We start from the raw sequence: 20,636 nt of genomic DNA, 5'->3' as shown, positions 1-20,636 counted from the left end.
TCAACATGTGTCTCCACACACACCCTGGGATAGATCCCTTCCCCAGTACAGCCCTTACCCTGCAGCCTCTTCCCTTGCCTGAGGCTACTTCTACCCCTTCTCCAAACAAGCCCCAGCCCTGCAGCCGTTGAAAAAACACCTCACCCTCAAGGCTGGTCTGGTGGAAAGAGACCTGAGCCGAGAGCTCCCCTAAAAGTGACGTGGTGCTGTCTGCGAAGCCTGGCACTAATGACTGAGTGCTGCCTGAAGCAAGATAGGTAAACAAACCTTGAAATCCCGAGTGAAATGCAGCTTGCCAAATGCAGATTGCTTATGTACAGTTGTGAAACATGTTGCCGTGCAATCACACCAATGTGCCCGGATGATCCAGCATGAGGGGATGATTCTGGCAAGCAGGCCTTATAATGAGATGCTAAAGTAATGAAATTAGGTTCCCGACACGCTGCAGCAGGAAACTTGGCCTCCCATTGATGGGTGGAGTGGACGATCTCAAATTGCCTTCACAACAGCATGAAAGCGATCTTTGGCCTTCTCTTCATATCGTCCCCCGCCCGCCATCAACGGGCCGGAAAATTCCGGCCTGGGGCTCCTGGGTGCCACACTTGTCAAATGCTGTCTCGATGCAAAGAACATTACTTGCACCTCATCTTTGAAATTCAACCCCTATATCCATGTTTGGACCTAGGCCACAGAGATTCACAACAGAGTGGCCCTGGCAGAATGTGAGCAGGTTACCAGTGAGTGAGTTCCACTTGATAGCACTGTCAACATCACCTTGAAAATCTTTGCTTACGATTGAAAGAACCCTGCTGGGGTGGCAACTGGCTGGAGTGGATTTTGTCCTCCTGTCTGCGGAATGGACATACCCAGGCAATTTTTCACATTGCTGGATAGATGCCAACATATTAGCTATACTGGAATGGTTTGGCCAGAGGCATGGCTAATTCTGGAGCACAAGCCAGGATGCTGTTGAGGCCCAAAACCTTTGTAGTATCTGGAGTGTTCAGCTATTTTTTGATATCATGTGAAGTGAATTAAATTGGCCAAATACTAGCTTCTGTGACTGTGAGGGTCTCAGGGGGCTGAGATGGATCATCCACTCAGCACGTCTGGCTGTAGATGGTTGCAAACCCTTCAGCCTGGTCTTTTGCTTTGGTGTTAGCAGTCCTATGAGAAATGTCAAAAAACATTCAAAAATATCCTGCAAAATCAGATCAGCATTGAAGTGGGGTAACTGATTAGGGTGAAAATGTATTAATAGCTTTAGAATAGACAAATGTGGTTATGAGGGCTCTTTCTACACATGATGGGAAATCTAGCCAACACACAGGCATGATGGGTATATAGCCAGGACTGTGGGAACCCAACTACCAATCACAAGTCATAAAACTTAATGCTCTTCACGGGATGGGTAAAAAAATGTTAGGGTGATAAGAGCAGAGATTGAGAAGCATTAGAACAGAGGCATTCCCAGCCTCCCAGTGAGATAATGGTGACATCTGCAGCCTGAATAATTCTGCTCATTGGGTACATAACCAGAGGTTGTACTAGGTATTATAGCGAAATGTGATAACTAAAAGATATAAGTATGTTAAGTAGTCTTTGTATCAGAGAGACGCCCTTTAGAATCAGGCTGTGTCCTCCCAACATATACTTGTAAATAAAAGTCTTTGGTTAGTCAAAGCTTACAGACTCGAAAGTGGTTTCTTTTTCCACAACGAGTATCTACCTATATTTGTACTTTAGCCTAGAGACTAGATCGCGCTGCAGATGTTTAAGAGCTCAACATAGCAGAAACACCTCAATGCAACCCACCTTCAATATTGGATCTGGGACCGGCATGGAAATCCAAAGCTCATACCAGAAGCACATAAAAGACTCATAATGTTTAATTAAGAATGCTAAGATTGCTGTAGAACACTGTTGTGAAATTTGGCTGCCCCAGCACCAAACATGCCACATGATGCACAGAATTTAATGTGGCCCTCAGAAGTGGGTTATAATTTTGGGTGGGGGGGTGGGTGTGCTGGTCCAGAGAATTGGGAGTTTGGGAGGGAATTGTGGGGTGGTGTGTGCAATGCCCATTACCTTCCCAACGCTGTGGAATTCTACCATCTGAGGAAGGTAGAGAACAGCCTTCCCTCACCATCACCTGCTTCCTACCACAAGAGGCCAATTGAGGCCCTTAAGTGGCCAATTAAAGGCCACTGAAGGACCTCTTCCCCCTATCGCTGGCATTTTACCAGCAGCCGAGGGCGCACCCCGAGTAGGGAGACCATCCAGCAAAAGCTGGTGGCTTCAAGAGAAGTAGGAAACCTCCTGATCGGGCACAGTGCAGCCCAGGAAGGGCTCCCCCCTCAACCCACAGCAAGAGCCACCTCTGTGGTAACAAGCACTCTGCCCTCACCAACCATACCTTCCTCTGCCCCTCCACCAGGGCCTGCCTGACTGGCCCCCCCAACCCCGACCTTACTTACCTTAATCCCAGGGCGGCCTCCATGCTGCTCCTCTCAGTTGGGTGCAGACCCACTAGTGGCCACTTCTTCCGGTGGCACTGTGGGACTAAAGAGCTGCCAGCACTCCAATTTAAAGGCAGCTCTTGGAGGCGTGAACTTATCCGTTAATGGGACAGGAGCCCCCGATGCTAGGCAGTTAATTGCCTGATTGCTGCAGAGTCAGCTTGGGGCTCTCCAAACAGCCAGGGAGGGTTGCCCCTGCTTTCTGGCTCAATAGCAATGTGAACACCACCCCAACAAAATTCAGACTGATAAACTTACTCAGCAATTCATGGCACTGCAGTGGAGCTGTTTAAAAGGGTCACCCCCAACACCCACCCCACCCCCACAGAGTTAGTTGCTGATTTGTCCATTCAGGCTGCTGGTTAATTTCTGGGTGTTTTTTTCTGCCATCTACTACCAAATTCTAACTATCAAATATTTGATGCGTCGAACTGCTTTTATCTACCTTCAAACCACCAAGAGGTAGAGAGGCAGCAATGTCATAGATACATCATCACCTACAAGCTCCTCTCCAAGTCACAAAATATCCTGATTTGGACATTTATCACTGTTGGGTTAAGATCCTGGGAATTCTCTACTTATTATTGTGAGTACCTTGCAAGGACTGCAGCCATTCAAGTTAGCAACCCAGCAGCTACTCTGGGGAACCAATGCGAGTTTGGCCAGTGTCACCATATCCAGAAAGAAAATGAGAAAAAAATCTTGCAACCAAGATGTCAGCCAGTTGACCAAATGACAGGTTTTTCTCAGATACTACTTTGAGCAACAGCTGTAAAACACATAGCAGGAGCCCAATGACAACTTCTGATTTTTTTTCTCTTTCACCCTGTAGGTCAGAGCTCAGGGGCTGGCAGAGGATCAAATATGAAGGCATCTCCTAATGTTTGGTCCTGCATTTTGAAAGTTTAATATAGCACTTACCACTCTGTTCCTCTGAGCTAATTCAGTAAGTGGGTAAATACGTCAAAGGCAACAATTTCCTCTATTTGGTGTTTGTAATAAAACATGTTTTTTATGAACGCTGTTATCTTATAGAACCCAGAGGAAATCCAAAGCGTTGTGGTAGTTAGATTGTACAATATTATATAGCTTCAAACTATAAAGGAGTTGGTTGATCTCAGCTAGGATAATGATGGGGCCATGGCAAACCAGGCCCTGTAGGGAATGACAGAGCAAAGGAATGTGGAATACCTTTTGCCTTGACTCCAGTTCTCAATGATTTTTTCCATAACCCTTGGGAAATAATAGACCAGGATCAGTGCATACAGCACTCGAGTTAATCTAATGAATCATACAAGGTGGAAAAATACAAAAAAAAAGGATACTAGACTGTTCCCAATGACACTACAGTCTAGACTGATGAAGTTCACTGTTCTGACCTTTTACTGACAGATCACCCTCTTCCTCGCCGCCTTTCTCCACCTTTTCACCTGGATCTTTATTGAAGGGATTGAGATGACCTTGTCGAAATCGTGCCAGTCTTTCATCGTATTCCATGTCAATTTGACCTGAATAGGTAGAATAATTTAAAAATACTACATATTCCATTGAAGTGAATTTTTTTCGATATTTCAATTTTTAAAAAATTCATTCATGGGATTGGAAGCCAATGTCCAGTGGTGTGCCACAGGGATCTGTGCTCAGTCCCCTATTATTTGTCATTTATATAAACGACATAGATGACTATGTCGGGGGTAGGAGTAGTAAGCTTGCGGATGACACAAAGATTGGCCAGATGGTTAACAGTGAAGTTGAGTGTCTTGGGCTACAGGAAAATATAGATGGGATTGTCAAGTGGGCAGGAAAGTGGCAGACGGAATTTAACCTGGAAAGTGTGAGGTGATACACTTTGGAAGGAGTAATTTGACAAGGAAGTATTCAATGAACGGCATGACACTAGGAAGTTCTGAGGAACAAAGGGACCTTGGCATGTGTGTCCGTAGATCTCTGAAGGCAGAGGGGCATGTCAGTGGGGTGGTGAAAAAGGCATATGGGATACTTGCCTTTATGAATCAAGGCATTGGTTACAAAAGTAGGGAGGTCATGTTGCAGTGGTAAAGAATCTTGGTGAGGCCACAGCTGGAGTACTGTGTGCAGGTCTGGTCGCCACATTATAGGAAGGATGTGATTGCACTGGAGGGGGTGCAGAGGAGATTCACCAGGATGTTGCCTGGGATGAAACATTTAACTTATGAAGAGAGGTTGGATAGGCTTGGACAAAAACAGAATTACCTGGAAAAACTCAGCAGGTCTGGCAGCATCGGCGTAGAAGAAAAGAGTTGACGTTTCGAGTCCTCATGACCCTTCAACAGAACTGGGTTGTTTTCGTTGGAGTAGAGAAGACTGAGGGGCGACCTGACCAAGATGTACAAGATTATGAGGGGCATGGACAGGGTGGATAGGGAGCAGCTGTTCCCCTTAGTTGAAGGGTCAGTCAGAAGGGGACATAAGTTCAAGGTGAGGGGCAGGTGGTTTAGGGGGATGTGAGAAAAAACTTTTTTACCCAGAGGGTGGTAACAGTCTGGAGTGCACTGCCTGGGAGGGTGGTAGAGGCAGGTTGCCTCACATCCTTTAAAAAATACCCGGATGAGCACTTGGCACGTCATAACATTCAAGGCTATGGGCCAAGTGCTGGTAAATGGGATTAGGTAGGTAGGTCAAATGTTTCTCACGTGTCGGGGCAAACTTGATGGGCCAAAGGGCATCTTCTGCACTGTGAGATTCTGTGATGTGGGCAGCGCTGGCTAGGCCAGCATTTATTGCCATCCCTAATTGCCCTTGAGAAGGTAGCAAGTGAAATATGAATCAATGTCAGCAGAAATGAGAAATAATAGAAGTTAAAACATTGTACTTGTGTACTTTGGTGTTATTCCAGAATTTATGCAAGGGGTGATCATGTGCATTTGGGCTGTCAGCAGAATTACCAAAGAGAGATTAAAATGCAGTTTGGTATAAACAAGAGCTTCTTAGCAAGAAAAGATTGGCAGTCTGAGCCACAACTGTAGACCTCATCGTCTTTGTGGTTGGATTGTCATGTTGATTTGCTCATTGATCATTAACTCTAGCTCAACAAAGAATAAGTAATAGAAATTGAGATTATTCTTCAGACTAAAAATAAAATTCCAATTTCTGAATAAAAGTCCAATTTTTTTTTTTTAAAAGTCTTATGCAGTAGATAATCCCCCAGCCAATACAGCTGTTCCCAAGCCTACAAATGTCTTTACCAACTGACCACTATTAAATCACTGATTGAGAAGAACATGATTTCTGCTGGCCCTAGAATCAGAAATTGAGTCATGGCTATGAATCTATGTCTCCTCATTCTATGCATGGTGTGCTGCAACATTCGTTCTACCTCCTAAGTATAAAATGCAAAGTCTGCTGCACAGTAGAAAATGTTATTTCAGCCTATTATAATCAAGAGCATAAGAATTACTGTTGTGCACATCTCCATTTGAAAATTTCAAAAGCAATTACACGGTCGGCTGAAAATAAAAATCTAATATTCAGATGTTTTATGCCAACTCTCACATGTAAACATTTGTTAAATACTCTAGGCTAACAAGTATCACCTTAATGAATAGGGAGAATACATTCTGATCTAGATTTCAACCTATCTACAGGCTACTTGCTTGCTGATGCAGACAAGATTGTTTATCATGGATTATTACGCATCAAACTGGTCGCAAAGTTTAATCAGTTGGTTTAAACATGTCGCTCAGTAATGAGAATATATGGGTTAACAATGAAGACTATAATTTTCTAATCTACTACATTCTCTGACCATATAACTTTATTTCTCATCAAAAGCAAAACAATGAGACCCTTATAAATTGAAGCATGCTGGAAGAACAGTTGATTTGATAAGAAAATTGTAATCATACTCACAGGACATTCTGAACAACCCAAATCATTGTTACAACTTTTGTGACGGAGGCTGGAGAGCAATCATTTACTCAGCTAGAGTAGCACCCTTGCAAAAATTAGCTTATAAACAAAACACTAGAACTATATAGTCCATGGTTAGAGGCTAGACCCAAATAAAAGAATGAGGGTTTTAAAACATGGAATGTTTTGCCAAAGAAAGATCAGGCAGAGACTACGGCATCTCTTAAGGGTAGAAGCAAAGAAAGATGATGGTCTATGAAGATATTGTAATAGGGCACTGGGAAGTAGTTTTGACTTACACCAGCAAACAATCTACACAGACTTAACAGGTTGAACTGTTGGGAACTTCTATAATCCTTCTACAATTATAGATTATAAAAGTTTTAGAAGTTATGTGAGCAACCAGTGATTAAAGAAAGATTGCATTGATATAGTACCTTTCATGAGCACAGGACATCCCAAAGCACTTTATAACCCATGAAGAATTTTTGAAGTGTTTTACTGTTGCAAAATAGGAAATGAGGCAACCAATTTGTGCACAAACTCCCACAAACAGCAACTGAAAATAATCAGATAATCTGTTGTGTGATGTTAATTGTAGGATGAATACTGGTCAGGGATAGCCCCTCTTGCCCTTCCTCAGAAGAGCACCATCCATCTTCTACATCCATCTGAACAGGCAAATGGGGTCTCAGCTTAGCATCTCATCCAAAAGGCAGCACTCTCTCCATTCTGCACTGCAGCATCAGCCTTGATTTTGAGCTTAAGTCCTGCAGTAGGGTTCTAGACTCCAAGTTAGAAGGTTGTGGGCTCAGTGCTACCAGCAGAACCATAGATGTTACTAAATAGTATTTGGATGAAGTCACAGAGGTTACTACACTGTACAATATATTTACCTCAGTAACTAGTATGGGCCACATAGGTAAATGAACACTGTCCATTAATGTGACTAACAGTTGTTCCATGGTAGTCCATCACATGCAAACCATCAACCCCATCCTCATACACTAAGACAAAAGGTTTAGGCTGAAAAAACACTGAAGTCAAACACACAGATACAAACATGGGATTTTTAAAAGAATTGAAATGGAGAGGATTTGTAGTAAAAAATGCAATTTATTGGTATATTTAAAAGACTATATTTAGCACATTAATAAGCTTGGCTGGAGTGCAACCTCAATGGAGTGAGGGAGTTTGGTGAGCTGAGGGCAACTTAAATATCTTTCTAAAAATCTAATGTTGTTTGCATTTAACTGTTTAAATTCTAAGTCTCATCCAGGCCCCTAAGCTGGGAGATAGAAGTTACTAAAAACAAAAACAGAATTACTTGGAAAAACTCAGCAGGTCTGGCAGCATCGGCGGAGAAGAATAAAGTTGACGTTTCAAGTCCTCATGACCCTTCAACAGAACTGAGTACAATTAGGAGAGGGGTGAAATATAAGCTGGTTTAAGGTTGGGGGGGGGGGTCGTTGTAGGGACAAGCAAACAGTGATAGGAGCAGATAATCAAAAGATGTCACAGACAAAAGAACAAAGAGATGTTGAAGGTGGTGATATTATCTAAGAGAATGTGCTAATTAAGAACGGATGGCAGGTCACACAAGGTACAGCTTTAGTGGGGATGGGGTGAAATAAGACTAACAGGGCATAAAAGGTATAGATTTTAAAATAATGGAAATAGGTGGGAAAAGAAAAATCTATATAAATTATTGGAAAAGACAAAATGGAGGGGAAGAAACAGAAAGGGGGCAGGGATGGAGGAGGGAGTTCAAGATTTAAAGTTGTTGAATTCAATATTCAGTCCGGAAGGCTGTAAAGTGCCTAGTTGGACAATGAGGTGCTGTTTCTCCAGTTTGCATTGAGCTTCACTGGAACAATGCAGCAAGCCAAGGACAGACATGTGGGCAAGAGAGCAGGGTGGAATGTTAAAATGGCAAGCGACAGGGAGGTTTGGGTCATTCTTGTGGACAGACCGCAGGTGTTCTGCAAAGCGGTCGCCCAGTTTGCGTTTGGTCTCTCCAATGTAGAGGAGACCGCATTGGGAACAATGAATGCAGTAGACTAAGTTGGGGGAAATGCAAGTGAAATGCTGCTTTACTTGAAAGGAGTATTTGGGCCCTTGGACGGTGAGGAGAGAGGAAGTGAAGGGGCAAGTGTTGCATCTTTTGCGTATGCATGGGGAGGTGCCATAGGTGGGGGTTGAGGAGTAGGGGGTGATGGAGGAGTGGACCAGGGTGTCCCGGAGGGAATGATCCCTAAGGAATGCCGCCAGCGGGGTGAAGGGAAGATTTGTTTGGTGGTGGCATCATGCTGGAGTTGGCGGAAATGGCGGAGGATGATCCTTTAAATGCGGAGGCTGGTGGGGTAATAAGTGAGGACAAGGGGGACCCTATCATGTTTCTGGGAGGGAGGAGAAGGCGTGAGGGCAGATGCGCGGGAGATGGGCCGGGCACGGTTGAGGGCCCTGTCAACCAGCGTGGGTGGAAACCTCGGTTAAGGAAGGAGGAGGACATGTCAAAGGAACTGTTTTTGAAGGTAGCATCATCAGAACAGATGCAATGGAGGCGAAGGAACTGAGAGAATGGGATGGAGTCCTTATAGGAAGCGGGGTGTGAGGAGCTGTAGTCGAGGTAGCTATGGGAGTCGGTAGGCTTGTAATGAATATTGGTGGACAGTCTATCACCAGAATTTGAATCAGAGAGGTCAAGGAAGGGAAGGGAAGTGTCAGAGCTGGACCACGTGAAAATGATGGAGGGGTGGAGATTGGAAGCAAAATTAACAAATTTTTCCAGGTCCCGACGAGAGCATGAAGCAGCACCGAAGTAATCATCGATGTACCGGCGAAAGAGTTGTGGAAGGGGGCCGGAGTAGGACTGGAACAAGGGATGTTCCACATACCCCATAAAGAGACAGGCATAGCTGGGGCCCATGCGGGTACCCATAGCCACATCTTTTATTTGGAGGAAGTGAGAGGAGTTAAAGGAGAAATTGTTCAGTGTGAGAACAGACGGAGGAGAGTAGTGGTGGATGGGGATTGTTCGGGCCTCTGTTTGAGGAAGAAGCTAAGGGCCCTCAGACCAGCCTGGTGGGGAATGGAGGTGTAGAGGGATTGGACATGCATGGTGAAGAGGCGGCGGTTGGGGCCAGGGAACTGGAAATTGTTGATGTAACATTAGTAGAGCAAGAACCAATTCCTACAGGGTGAAAAAGTTAGTAGAAGTAAAGGAGTGCCTTCCTCCCCACTGAAACTTCCTCAGTCTCACTCCATTGAGATCGATTCCGGCGTTGGTCACACTGAGAATGTTTGGATTTATATGTTCTGAACAAAGGGACTAGCTGAGCCCTATTTGATGTTTTAATCTCAGATAGAAGTTATTTACTGGCAGCAGCTGAAATAGTTAATTGATAAAACTAGCTTGAACTGGTCTTTACTGTACCTGGGCTCAGCTAGTCCCTTTGTTCAGAACATATAAATCCAAACATTCTCAGTGTGACCAACGCCGGAATCGATCTCAATGGAGTGACAAGTTTGGTGACCTGACGAAGTTTCAGTGGGGAGGAAGGCACTCCTTTACTTCTACTAACTTTTTCACCCTGTAGGAATTGGTTCTTGCTCTACTAAAGGGGAAGAAGCAAGCTGTTTGGTGAGTTTACAGTAAGTGGTCAAGATCTATTCTATTCCTAAGGTTTAAAATTGTACAGGAATTTGTGATACGATTAATATATAAAAGAAAATAAATAAGTGAATAAAACAATTAAGTAATTAATTAAAGCACAGAAGGATGGCAGGACAGGTTATGTCTCATGGCTGCAGCACATGGGAGCTCCTGGATACCAGTGTGATCCAGGGCAAGCATGTCTGCAGTAAGTGTCTGCAGCTTCAGGAGTTTCAGCTCAAGTCATTGAGCTGCAGACACTACGACGCATCAGGGAGGGGGAAGTTACCTGGATGTTTTGTACCAGGAGGTGGTCACACCCCTGAGGATACGGTCTTCTGATTTGGAAGGCGGTTGGGGACAGGAGGGTGTGACTGCAGCGGAGGAAGGTCAGGGGATGCAGAGGGCAGGAGTGTCAGCCTCTGCAATTGTGCAACAGGTCTGAGGCTTTTTCAGCTTGTTTGGATGAGAGTGGGGGCTGCAAGGTGGATGAGCTGACTGACCATGGCACGGTGGTACAGGAATCCATTCAAGTGGGAGGAGCACAAAGGAATGTAGCGGTAGTAGGGGGATTAACACTGTTCTCTGTAGCAAAGAGTGAGAGTCCAGATGGCTATGTTGCCTACCTGGTGCCAGTGTTTGGAATGTTTGCACCAACATAGATGGACAAGGGAGGTGGTTCTGCATAGGCAGTAAGAGGAGCTAGGCATCAAATTAAGCTGAGCCTCAAAGGTAATAATTTCTGGATTATTACCTGAACCATGTGCAAATTGGTATAGGACAAATAAATGCGTGGATCAAAGACTGGTGTGAGAGAGGTGAGTTTCGGGCACTGGCACCAGTATTGAGGAAAGTGGGATCAATACCGTTGGGACATTCTACACCTGAACCACGCTGGGGCTGGTGTTCTAGAGGGCTGCATAACTAGGGAAGTAGAGAAGGTTTTAAACTAAATAGTGGGGGCAAGGGATTAAATCTGGGAAGATGTGGTAAATCAAAGAGTAGAGACAAGGCAAGAAAGGTAATAATAAGGGAAATGATAAACAGACCATGACAGGAAGGGACAGAAAGCGCAAATCCAAGAGTAAATCCACAGATGAGGCTAGATGCTAGAATAATAGTAAAAAGGACAAAACTAAGGGCTCTGTATCCAGATGTACATAGCATTCAAAGCAAAACATATGAACTGATAGCACAATAGAAATAAAGTATAATCTGATTGACATGGCTACAGGATTGGGACCTGAATATTGGAAGGACAGGAAATTAGGAAAAGGTGGAGGGTTGGCTCTGTTAATTAATTATGGTATTAGCATATTAGAGAGGGATGACCTAAGTTTAGGAAACCAGGGTGTAGAAACAGCTTGGGTTGAGGTGAGAGATGATAAAGGCAAGAAGTCACTTGTGGAAGTGATGTACAGGCCCCCTAATTGTTACCATATGGTAAGACACGGTATAAAGGAAGAGATAATAGGAGCTTATCAGAAAGGTACAGCAATAATCATGGGGGATTTTAATCTACAGATAGACTGGAAAAGTCAAATGGGCAAATGTGGTATAGATGAAGTCATAGCATGTTTTTGGGATAGTTCTTAGAACAGCACACTCTGGGGCCAACCAGAGAGCAGGCTATATTAGACCTGGTATTCTGCAACGAGATAGGATTAATTGGTAACCTCATAGTGAAGACGCCCTAGGTAGTAGCGATCTTAAAATGATTGAATTTTACATGCAGTTTGAGGGAGAGAAGAATGCGTCGATGACTAGTATTTTAAACTTAAATAAGGGCAATAATGAGGGCATGAAAGTAGAGCTAGCTAAAGTGAACTGGCAAACGAGGTTAAGAGATAGGTCAATAGAATTGCAGTGGCAGGCATTTAAGGGACATTTCAGAATACACAGAATAGATAAATTCCAATGAGAAAGAAAAATTCCAAGGGGAGAATCCACCATCTGTGGTTAACTAAAAAAAAAGTTAAAGATAGTATCAAACTTAAAGAAAAAGCATATAATTGCACAAAGATGGATGGCAGGTCAGAAGATTGGACAGAATATAAAGAACAGCAAAGAATGACAAAGATTAATGAGGAGGGAAAAATTAGAGTACAAGGGAAAGCTAGCTAGAAATACAAAGACAGATAGTAAGAGTTTCTATAGTTAGTTAAATAAGAAGAGTTAACTAAGTGGGTGATGCTCCTATAGAAAGTGTGCCTGGGGAATTGGTAATGGAAAGCAGGGAGATGGCAGATAAATTGACCAGGTGTGCTGCATCGGTCTTCAGTATAGAAGATATAAGTAACAACCTAGAAATAGCTGTAAATTAGGAAATGGAAGAGAGGGAGGAACTCAGAAAAAATTACAATCAGGCAAGTGGCATTGAGCAAATTGTTGAAGCTGAGGCTGACAAGTCCCTGACTCTGGATGGACTTCATTGTAGGGTCTTGAAAGAAGTGGCCAGTGAGATAGCTGATGCATTGGTTTTAATTTTCCAAAGTTCTCTAGATTCAGGGAAAGCTCCATTTGATTGGAAAATAACAAATGTAACTCCATTATTCAAAAAGGGAGGGAGACAGGAAGCAGGAAACTACAGGCCAGTTAGCTTAACATTTGTCATAGGGAAAATATTAGAAGCTATTAAAACTTTTATAGCAGGGCAGTTAGAAAAATTCAAGGCAATCAGGCAGAATCAAAATGGTTTTGTGAAAGGGAAATCATGTTTAACCAATTTATTGCAGTTCTCTGAAGGAGTCACACGTGCTGTGAATAACTGTTGATGTACTGTACTTAGATTTCCAGAAGGCATTTGACAAGGTGCCATATCAAAGGTTATTGTAAAAAAGCTCATGTGTAGGGGGTAACATATTGGTATGGATAGAAGATTAGCTAACTAACAGGAATCAGAGTTTGCATAAATAGGTTTTTTCCTGGTTGGTAGGATATGATGAGTGGTGTGCCACAGGGATCAGCGCTGGGGCCTCAACTTTTCACAATTTATATAAATGACTTGAATGAAGGGACCAAACGGTATGGTTGTGAAATTTGCTGATCACACCAAGATAGGTAAGAAAGTAAATTGTGAAGAGGACATAAGGGGGTTACAAAGGGATGTGGAAAGGTTAAGCGAGTGGACAAGGATTTGGCAATGGAATATAATGTAGGCAAAATGGTCCATTTTGGCAGGATGAGTAAATAAGAAACTTATCTGAATGGTGAGAGATTGCAGAACTGAGGTTCAGAGGGATCCAGATGTCCTACTACATGAATCACAAAGGGTTAAGTATGAAGGTATAACAAGTAATTAGGAAAGCTAATAGAATGTTATTGTTTATTGAGGGAAATTGATTACAAAGGTAGGGAGGTTATGCTTCAATTGTACAGGGGACTGGTGAGCCCACACATGGAGTACTATGCACACTGTATTAGCCTCCTTATTTAAAGGAAAGACGTGTAAGAAGCAGTTCAGAGGTTTATTAGGCTAATACCCTGAATGGGCAGGTTGTCTTAAGAGGAAAGGTTGGACAGGTTAGGCTTGCATCCATTGAAGTTTAAAAGAGTCAGAGGCGACTTGATTGAAACTTTAAGATCCTGAGGGGTGTTGACAGGGTGAATATGGATAAGATATTTCCTCCTGTGAGGGAATCTAGAACTAGGGGTCATTGTTTAAAAATAAGGGGTTTAAGACAGATGAGCAGAATTTTTTCTGAGCGTCATGAGTCTTTGGAACTCTTTCTCAAAAGGTGGTGGAAACAGAGTCTTTGAATATTTTGAAGGCAGAGCTAGACAGATTCTTGATTAACAAGGGCCATGAGAGGTTATCGGGAGTAGGCAGGGATGTGGGGTTGAGGTTACAGTCAGACCAGCCACGTTCTTATTGAATGGTGGAGCAGGCTTGAAGGGCCGAGTGGCCTACTCCTGCTCCTAATTCATACGTTCGAATGTAAAATGCCAACTTCACACAACAACAAGAAAACAATGGGCCTAAAAGTTCCTTCTAAAAACCACAAGTGCTTCAAGATTTGAAAACATTTCATCCATGCATGGGTAGAATAAACTACTGCTCGAAATTCTGTGTATGCTTCAATACAAAATTTAGTATATGTTTAAATTTCTGCTAGCTGCAGCAGCCCCACCCAATCTCCAACACACACACACAGACTCCTGACATTGAAACATAATTCTTACATATTTAATGCTACATTTAAAAATACTCAGGCATTACTGCAAGTACAGTGCACTGGAGACCACTGCTGTTCCAGGAAATAGTAGCACACAGCTCAAGATTTTCACAAGCTTATAATGTCAACCATAGATTTGTGGGGAGACAGCTAGAGGGGAGGACAAGACAGGGTCAGGGCAGGAGAGAGAACTGGAAGATATCTCAACATTGCAACCTGATTTTCAGGCCCAATAAGAAAGCCATTTTTCTAATTGTTTAATTGCATTAAAAAAATTTTCTTCATACTTAACATTAACGAGGCTACGTCTTTTCTGTTTCTTTCAATGCATTCTTTCAAGTGGAAATCGAAAGGTTTGATGTTGAAATGAGTTGAAAGCTTTTAACTTTATTACTCAAAGAAATACAGAGTTCAGCATGTCATTGATCCCAAGATTGCATATGCTGATTTATATGCATTTCAAGTTCGGGCATATTCTAGTGGGATTGGGAGGATATTTGGGTATAAATCAACATTGGCAAAAATGGATGAAGTTTCTGGCATATCCTCTGGGTTGTGTCCAAGAAACTCCAGAACCTATCATTGCCTCAATGAAACGATGGGTACAAGGGCTGGGTGGCAGAGGAAAGGGAAAGAAATAAAAACAGTCCTCTAAAGAGTGTGTACTTGAAGCAGGCAAAAGTACTTTTCAATGTAGGCAAAAAATGTTAATTCTGGGACATTCAAGACATAAATCTGGCCATGCAAGTCAACAAGATTTTAATAATGTAAACCCAGTTCAGAGAGCTTTTTATAACTTCCTGTCTCTGCATTGTATTGTGCAAAGTGTTCCCCTGATAAGTGTACAAGATGTAAGCAAGGAACAAAGGTGTAAAGCTGGTGCTGAGTAGGTCAGATTCAGCAACAGCATGTTTGCCTTTATTGCGCTCATCTGAAAATATTGGCACGCAAATAGTTATCGTTCTCCAAAAAGAACTGAGTCATAGGTCATGACATTTAACTTTCTTATATTATGCATTTATGGAGTTTCCATGAAGACAATTAACAGATACATATGAAAGGTGTATACATAACCAGTATGGGAACTGAAAGTTACCGTGCTTTGAGACAGTACTTGATTAATGTGTAACTCTTAACTCATGAGACCTTGCATTTCTTGAAAGGCTGAACAGATCTGGGTTTTGTCTTAGGAAAAAAAATGACTTAAAGGTGATCTGATAGATATCTTTAAAATTATGAATGGGTTAGATAGAATTGATGTGGAATGATTCAGCTCCTGAATTGGATAAAAGCAAGACATGTGATATTATAATAAAAGGAAAGCACTAGAGAAGTTAATTAAGCTAAAGGAAGACAATATGTCAGAACTTGACTGGATTATCCATGGAGCCCGCTGGAAGTGGGAGGAAATTCTGGACGTAGGGCTAGTGGTGTCCAAATAATTCAGATGATATGAGAAGAGTAAATAATTCTGAAGAGCAAAGGCTAATTGATAAGATGGGGGAATGGGCATTTAAAGTGGCAGATTGATTCAAAAGTAAAAATTATACACTGAATGGTGAAAATCTGGGTAATACAGAAGACAGCTGAAGGGTATGGACGTTCAGATTCATAAGACATTAGAAGCAGCAACTCAAGTGATAAGACCATCAAGAAGGTCCAATAATTTACATAGATTTTTCTTTTCCCACCTACTTCCATTATTTTTAAGTGTATTTCCATCCATTGTTTTATCTCTATCTTTTAGCCTTTTTTGATTCCTTCACCCCACCCAGGCTATCTGTACCTTGCTTGTCCTGCTTTCTACCCTTAACTAGCAAATTCCTTCGATAATATCACCACCTTCAACAACTCTTTGTCCTTTTGTCTGTGACATCTTTTGGTTATCTCCACTGGCCCTTTATTCAGCTCTACTTGTCCCATCCCCCCTTAAACCAGTTTATATTTCACCTCTCTTCTATTTTTACTTAGATCTGTTGAAGGGTCATTCGGACTCGAAACGTTAACTGTGTTCCTCTCCGCAGATGCTGCCAGACCTGCTGAGTTTTTCCAGGTTTTTTTTTTGTTTTGGATTTCCAGCATCCACAGTTTTTTGCTTTTATAAAATAAATAAAGTGCTATTTGACAAGTGGTATAGAATATAAAATCAGAGATTTAATGACATATTTCCAAAGAACACAGTTGGAGATGTGTGTATAATTTTTGACTCCACACTAAAGGAAGAATATTGAAAAGAGAGAGATGACAGTGCAGATTCACTTGGATACTGCTTGGTTTGAGGAAATACCTACAAGGAGCAAAACTTGAAAAAATTCGGCTTCTTTTTGTTAACAGCAGATTATGGTGTGATTTGTTGTATTTGATTAAAATTCTGAAGTGATGGGACATGGTAGCTGGAAAATTATCATTTCCAGTGGTTGAAGGGTTTTTAATGTGGGGATGTAGATAGGAGATTAACTAGAAACAACTTAGGAGAGAAAGCTGTAGAACCTTTTTTTCCACCACATAAATTTGAGGGGCCATGGAATAGGGTAGGGTTTGTATCCACAACCTTCAGACTCAAAATGAGTGTGCTAGCACTACAAACATGTCAACTCTTATGAATTCATCACAAAATGTTATTTCTGGGAAAAATTAAGCCTCATTTACGATCTCACATCTCATGATTTTTCACAGGCAATCTTGTAACTGCACCATTTGTAGGCTGCTCTATCCTATTGTTCCCCTGGATGAATCATGCCATGGATCATATAAAACTAACAGGTACCAATGGAGGGTCTCCACTATGCCAAAAGAGCCTGAAGCAGCTAAAACTGAAAAACCAACAGAGAACTGGAGCAAACAGCATTAGCTTCACCACACGCCAAGAGACGCCCACTGTAACAGGCAGCAGCCACCCTTGTGCTCCCACTCCCAGCAGCAACTCAACTATTCCAGTAAAACACATGTACTATCCAGTTCAGGTAGTCATGGAGACACTTCTCCCAAAGTGCACTGAGGTGATTTGTTTTCAGTTTGGGAATTTGGCTAACATTCAAATGATTGCAGGATCCATATCTACATTGCTGAATATAATTATTTTATTTAGTGAGCAGAACACTTTACAAGGAGCAGGGGAAAAATTATAGAGAAGCCCAATGTAAGGAAGTTTCCTGGTATATAACTGTCAATCAAAATAGATCATCATAAGCCTACATTATTCACCAAATCCAAAAACCAGTGATACTAGGTTGATATCTGCTGAGATTGAATGCACAGCTGATAGCAGGTAGGATACTTTTAGAAGTATTTTTAGTAAAACATTTTTAGATGCGGTAATATAGAGTTCTGACCTATTAGAAATTAAATAAGCCGCTAATGAGGTATACAAACCAACCATCAGTCTATATTTATGCTTGAAAAAGAAAGAAATTCATGACATTTATACCAAGTCTCTTGATCTTTGAAATGGTGGCATTGGCAAGTCTGCCACTGGGCTGAGGCTAACACCAAAAGTGCAACTGTTGCTATAGCATGTAAACTTAAATGTTGAATATATTGTTATATCATATATTACATAAAAATTACACAAGAACAGCCTAGCCCAACCAGAAGGCAAATGGAATGCTGGCATTTATTGTAAGAAGAATGGAATGTAAAAGTAGGGAAGTTTTACTGCAGCTGCTGAGACCACATCTGGAATACTGTGTACAGTTTTGGTTTCCTTATTTGAAAAAAAGATATAATTGAGTTAGCAGTTCAAAGAAAGCTCATGTGACTCATTCCTAGGATGAGGGGCTTATACCCACTGGAGTTTAGAAGAATGAGAGGTGATCTTACTGAAACATATAAGATCCTGAGGGGATCTACTAGGAGGATGTTTCCACTTTGTGGGAAAGACTAGAACAAAGGGACACAGTTTAAGAAAAAGAGACCGTTTAAGACTGAGGTAAGGGGAATTTTTTTTCTCTGAGGATAGTTAGTATGAGCAATTCTTGTCCCCAGAGAGCAGTGGAAGCTGGGTCATTGAATTTATTCAAGACAGAGATGGACAGATTTTTGATAGGCCAGTGAATCAAGGGTTTTAGGGGAGTAGACGGCAAAGTGGAGTTGAGACCATAACCAAATCAACCATGATCTTATTGAATGGCGAAGCAGGCTTGAAGAGCTGAATGGCATAAGTTCTATGTCCCTATAACCTCAACCCATGTGCCTGTCCTGCTCTCTTATCTCATTCTTGCCTTTTCCTTCAACCCTCTATCCAACTGAAACTTAAATATTGACATGGTGCCTGCATACTAGACTCTCAATCTTCAGTGTAAAAGAAAAGCGGTAAGTTTCCAATTTTGGCACAATCAAGGAATGGGGTACAAATTGTACTTAAAATTGCACTTAAGTTAAAGTTCAAGAATCTGCTAAAATGTAATAGCATAATCACAGACAAAATCTTTCATATATCAGCAGAGTTGGTCAACGTAATAGAAAATGTATTTTTCCCCTTTGCATTGATATTAATTGATGTACTTAAAACGTGCAGTTTTATTAACAGATGAAAATGGGCTTACGACAAAAAAAAGCATTCTTATAATCGAAGCATCTTGTCCTCTACCGGAGTTAACCTGCTGTTAAATCATTAATGATGGCTTTAAAAATTGCACGGAACAATTTACTTATTTCACTGTGTACACTAGTCAGTTTCTTAATTTTAAATAATAAAGTATTTCATTTACTATGAAAATGTGTGCAAAGAAACCAAACTCAGTTTACAGGCATTCCTCAAACACCAACAAATGAGCAGTTTTGAGAGGTTGATTCTGGCAAAATTATTTTTAAACCAGCTTTAAAAGTAACAGAAACTCAGCTTACACTTGATGTAACATATTTAAATTTCCCTAATCTTTTGCGTTAGTTTGATCATTTAACACATTGTGCTGATAAATACTAACGCAAACTCAAGTCTAAAATGTCTTCTGTTCTCTGTCCCAAGTCTCTTGCAGTTACTCTCAAACTTAGTCTGCTGCAATCCCCTCATCTGTTACACAAACATTAAGGTTTTGTCTTAAAACAATGAAATCCCTATAACTACACAAAAACAATGTAAACTGAATTTTCCACACGTGTCTTCCCTGCAGGGAAGAGGAAACATGCTGAATAAAAATAGTCAATTACTGTTAAAGTCACTTGTTATAAACTTTCAGTTTTAAAGTACTAAATTTCCAACTTGCCTCACTAAAATGAATGGATTCACATGCTTCGCTAAAAAAAAACAAGATTTAAATTTATCGGTAGGAATTGGCGACTGCAGGAGTAGAAGCAGCTAAATGTACAATTACTATCGCAATGGGATAGCAACTAGTACACAATGAAATGTCCACTCACGCTGCGCTATAACCACAGAATGAAGATTTTTTAAAGTACAGCAGAATATCCCATTTCTGAACCTCCCACTTGGATTTTAGTGCAACAAAGTAACAGTGGACCGAGTGAATGAATTAAGGATTACACAATCACTGCAGCTGCGGATTAGTGAGAACTAGCACAGTACACTGGATAGTAGCCAAGGGGAGCTGGGCCCAGGGCCGGAGTTGGGGAGAGACAGGGAAAGGTATCATTGTATCCCCTGGCTGGGAGGGAATAATTTGTATCGCCTTCATTTCATCCGAGGATCTAACAATTGCTGCATGGATACATCACTATAACAAAAAGCGCTCGAACACGGTACCTCATCGTTACGGTGTGAACGGGAGAGAAACCGGACAGAAGGGGGTAAATCAGACAGCCTGAAGCACCGGATCTACACACAACGACATGTTGCCCCACTGCATCTCCCCACATCAGCTACACCCAGCCCGCAACAGCGCCAGACCCACCCAACAAGGCTCCACCAATCAGGGTCCGCACCCTCAACAACCCGCCAATCAGAGTCCGCACCCTCAACAACCCACCAATCAGAGTTCGCACCCTCAACAACCCACCAATCAGAGTTCGCACCCTCAACAACCCACGAATCAGGGTCAGTACCCTCAACAACTCGCCAATCAGGATCCACATCTTCCGAAACCACGAATAACCATTCGCACCCTCTGCAGCTCGCCAATCACCATCCGATTCCTCTACAGTCCACCAATCACCACCTGCACTTTCTGCAACCCGCCAATCAACAAGCTCAGGCCGCAGGGCACCCCGGGATACTGGCTGACCCATACAACCCAGACAAGAGCTGGGCTCAATGTTTTAAGGATACACCAGTAACACCGTAAGTAAAATGTTTGGGTCTAGGGTTCTCATTGTTTGCTAAGCTCTCCTGTACCCGAGGGAGTCCAGCAACGGAGGGAAATCCCACTGCCCTTCGAACTATCCGCACACCTGGAATGTAATATAATTCCCTGCCGTATGGTACACAGGATTTGTTATAAAAGC

The 20,636-nt window shown here is 42.0% G+C and overlaps 1 protein-coding gene and 1 long non-coding RNA gene across 4 annotated transcripts in view; one reads left to right on the top strand and one right to left on the bottom strand.

Annotated features, from left to right (window-relative positions):
* def8 (differentially expressed in FDCP 8 homolog) overlaps positions 1-20,059 on the bottom strand; it is a 61,444-nt gene extending 41,385 nt beyond the window's left edge. For 2 of the 3 annotated variants that reach the window (XM_041192211.1, XM_041192213.1), the window contains exons 1-3: positions 19,939-20,059; positions 6,408-6,456; positions 3,899-4,027 (exon numbers count right to left, since the gene is read on the bottom strand). In XM_041192211.1, coding sequence (XP_041048145.1) covers positions 3,899-4,027; positions 6,408-6,414 — 136 coding nt within the window. In that variant the 5' untranslated portion in view covers positions 6,415-6,456; positions 19,939-20,059. The remainder of the gene's footprint in view (positions 1-3,898; positions 4,028-6,407; positions 6,457-19,938) is intronic. The other variant, XM_041192214.1, reaches the window with a different exon arrangement.
* A 327-nt stretch (positions 20,060-20,386) lies between these two features.
* Positions 20,387-20,636, top strand: part of LOC121280216 — a 36,259-nt gene continuing 36,009 nt past the window's right edge. The window contains exon 1 of the long non-coding RNA XR_005943566.1: positions 20,387-20,472. This is a non-coding gene — a long non-coding RNA (uncharacterized LOC121280216). The remainder of the gene's footprint in view (positions 20,473-20,636) is intronic.

The sequence above is a fragment of the Carcharodon carcharias genome, chromosome 7 (assembly GCF_017639515.1).
Source record: "Carcharodon carcharias isolate sCarCar2 chromosome 7, sCarCar2.pri, whole genome shotgun sequence".
In the NCBI taxonomy this organism is placed as follows: Eukaryota; Metazoa; Chordata; class Chondrichthyes; order Lamniformes; family Lamnidae; genus Carcharodon; species Carcharodon carcharias.
This window is presented reverse-complemented; position numbering and strand designations above follow the sequence as displayed.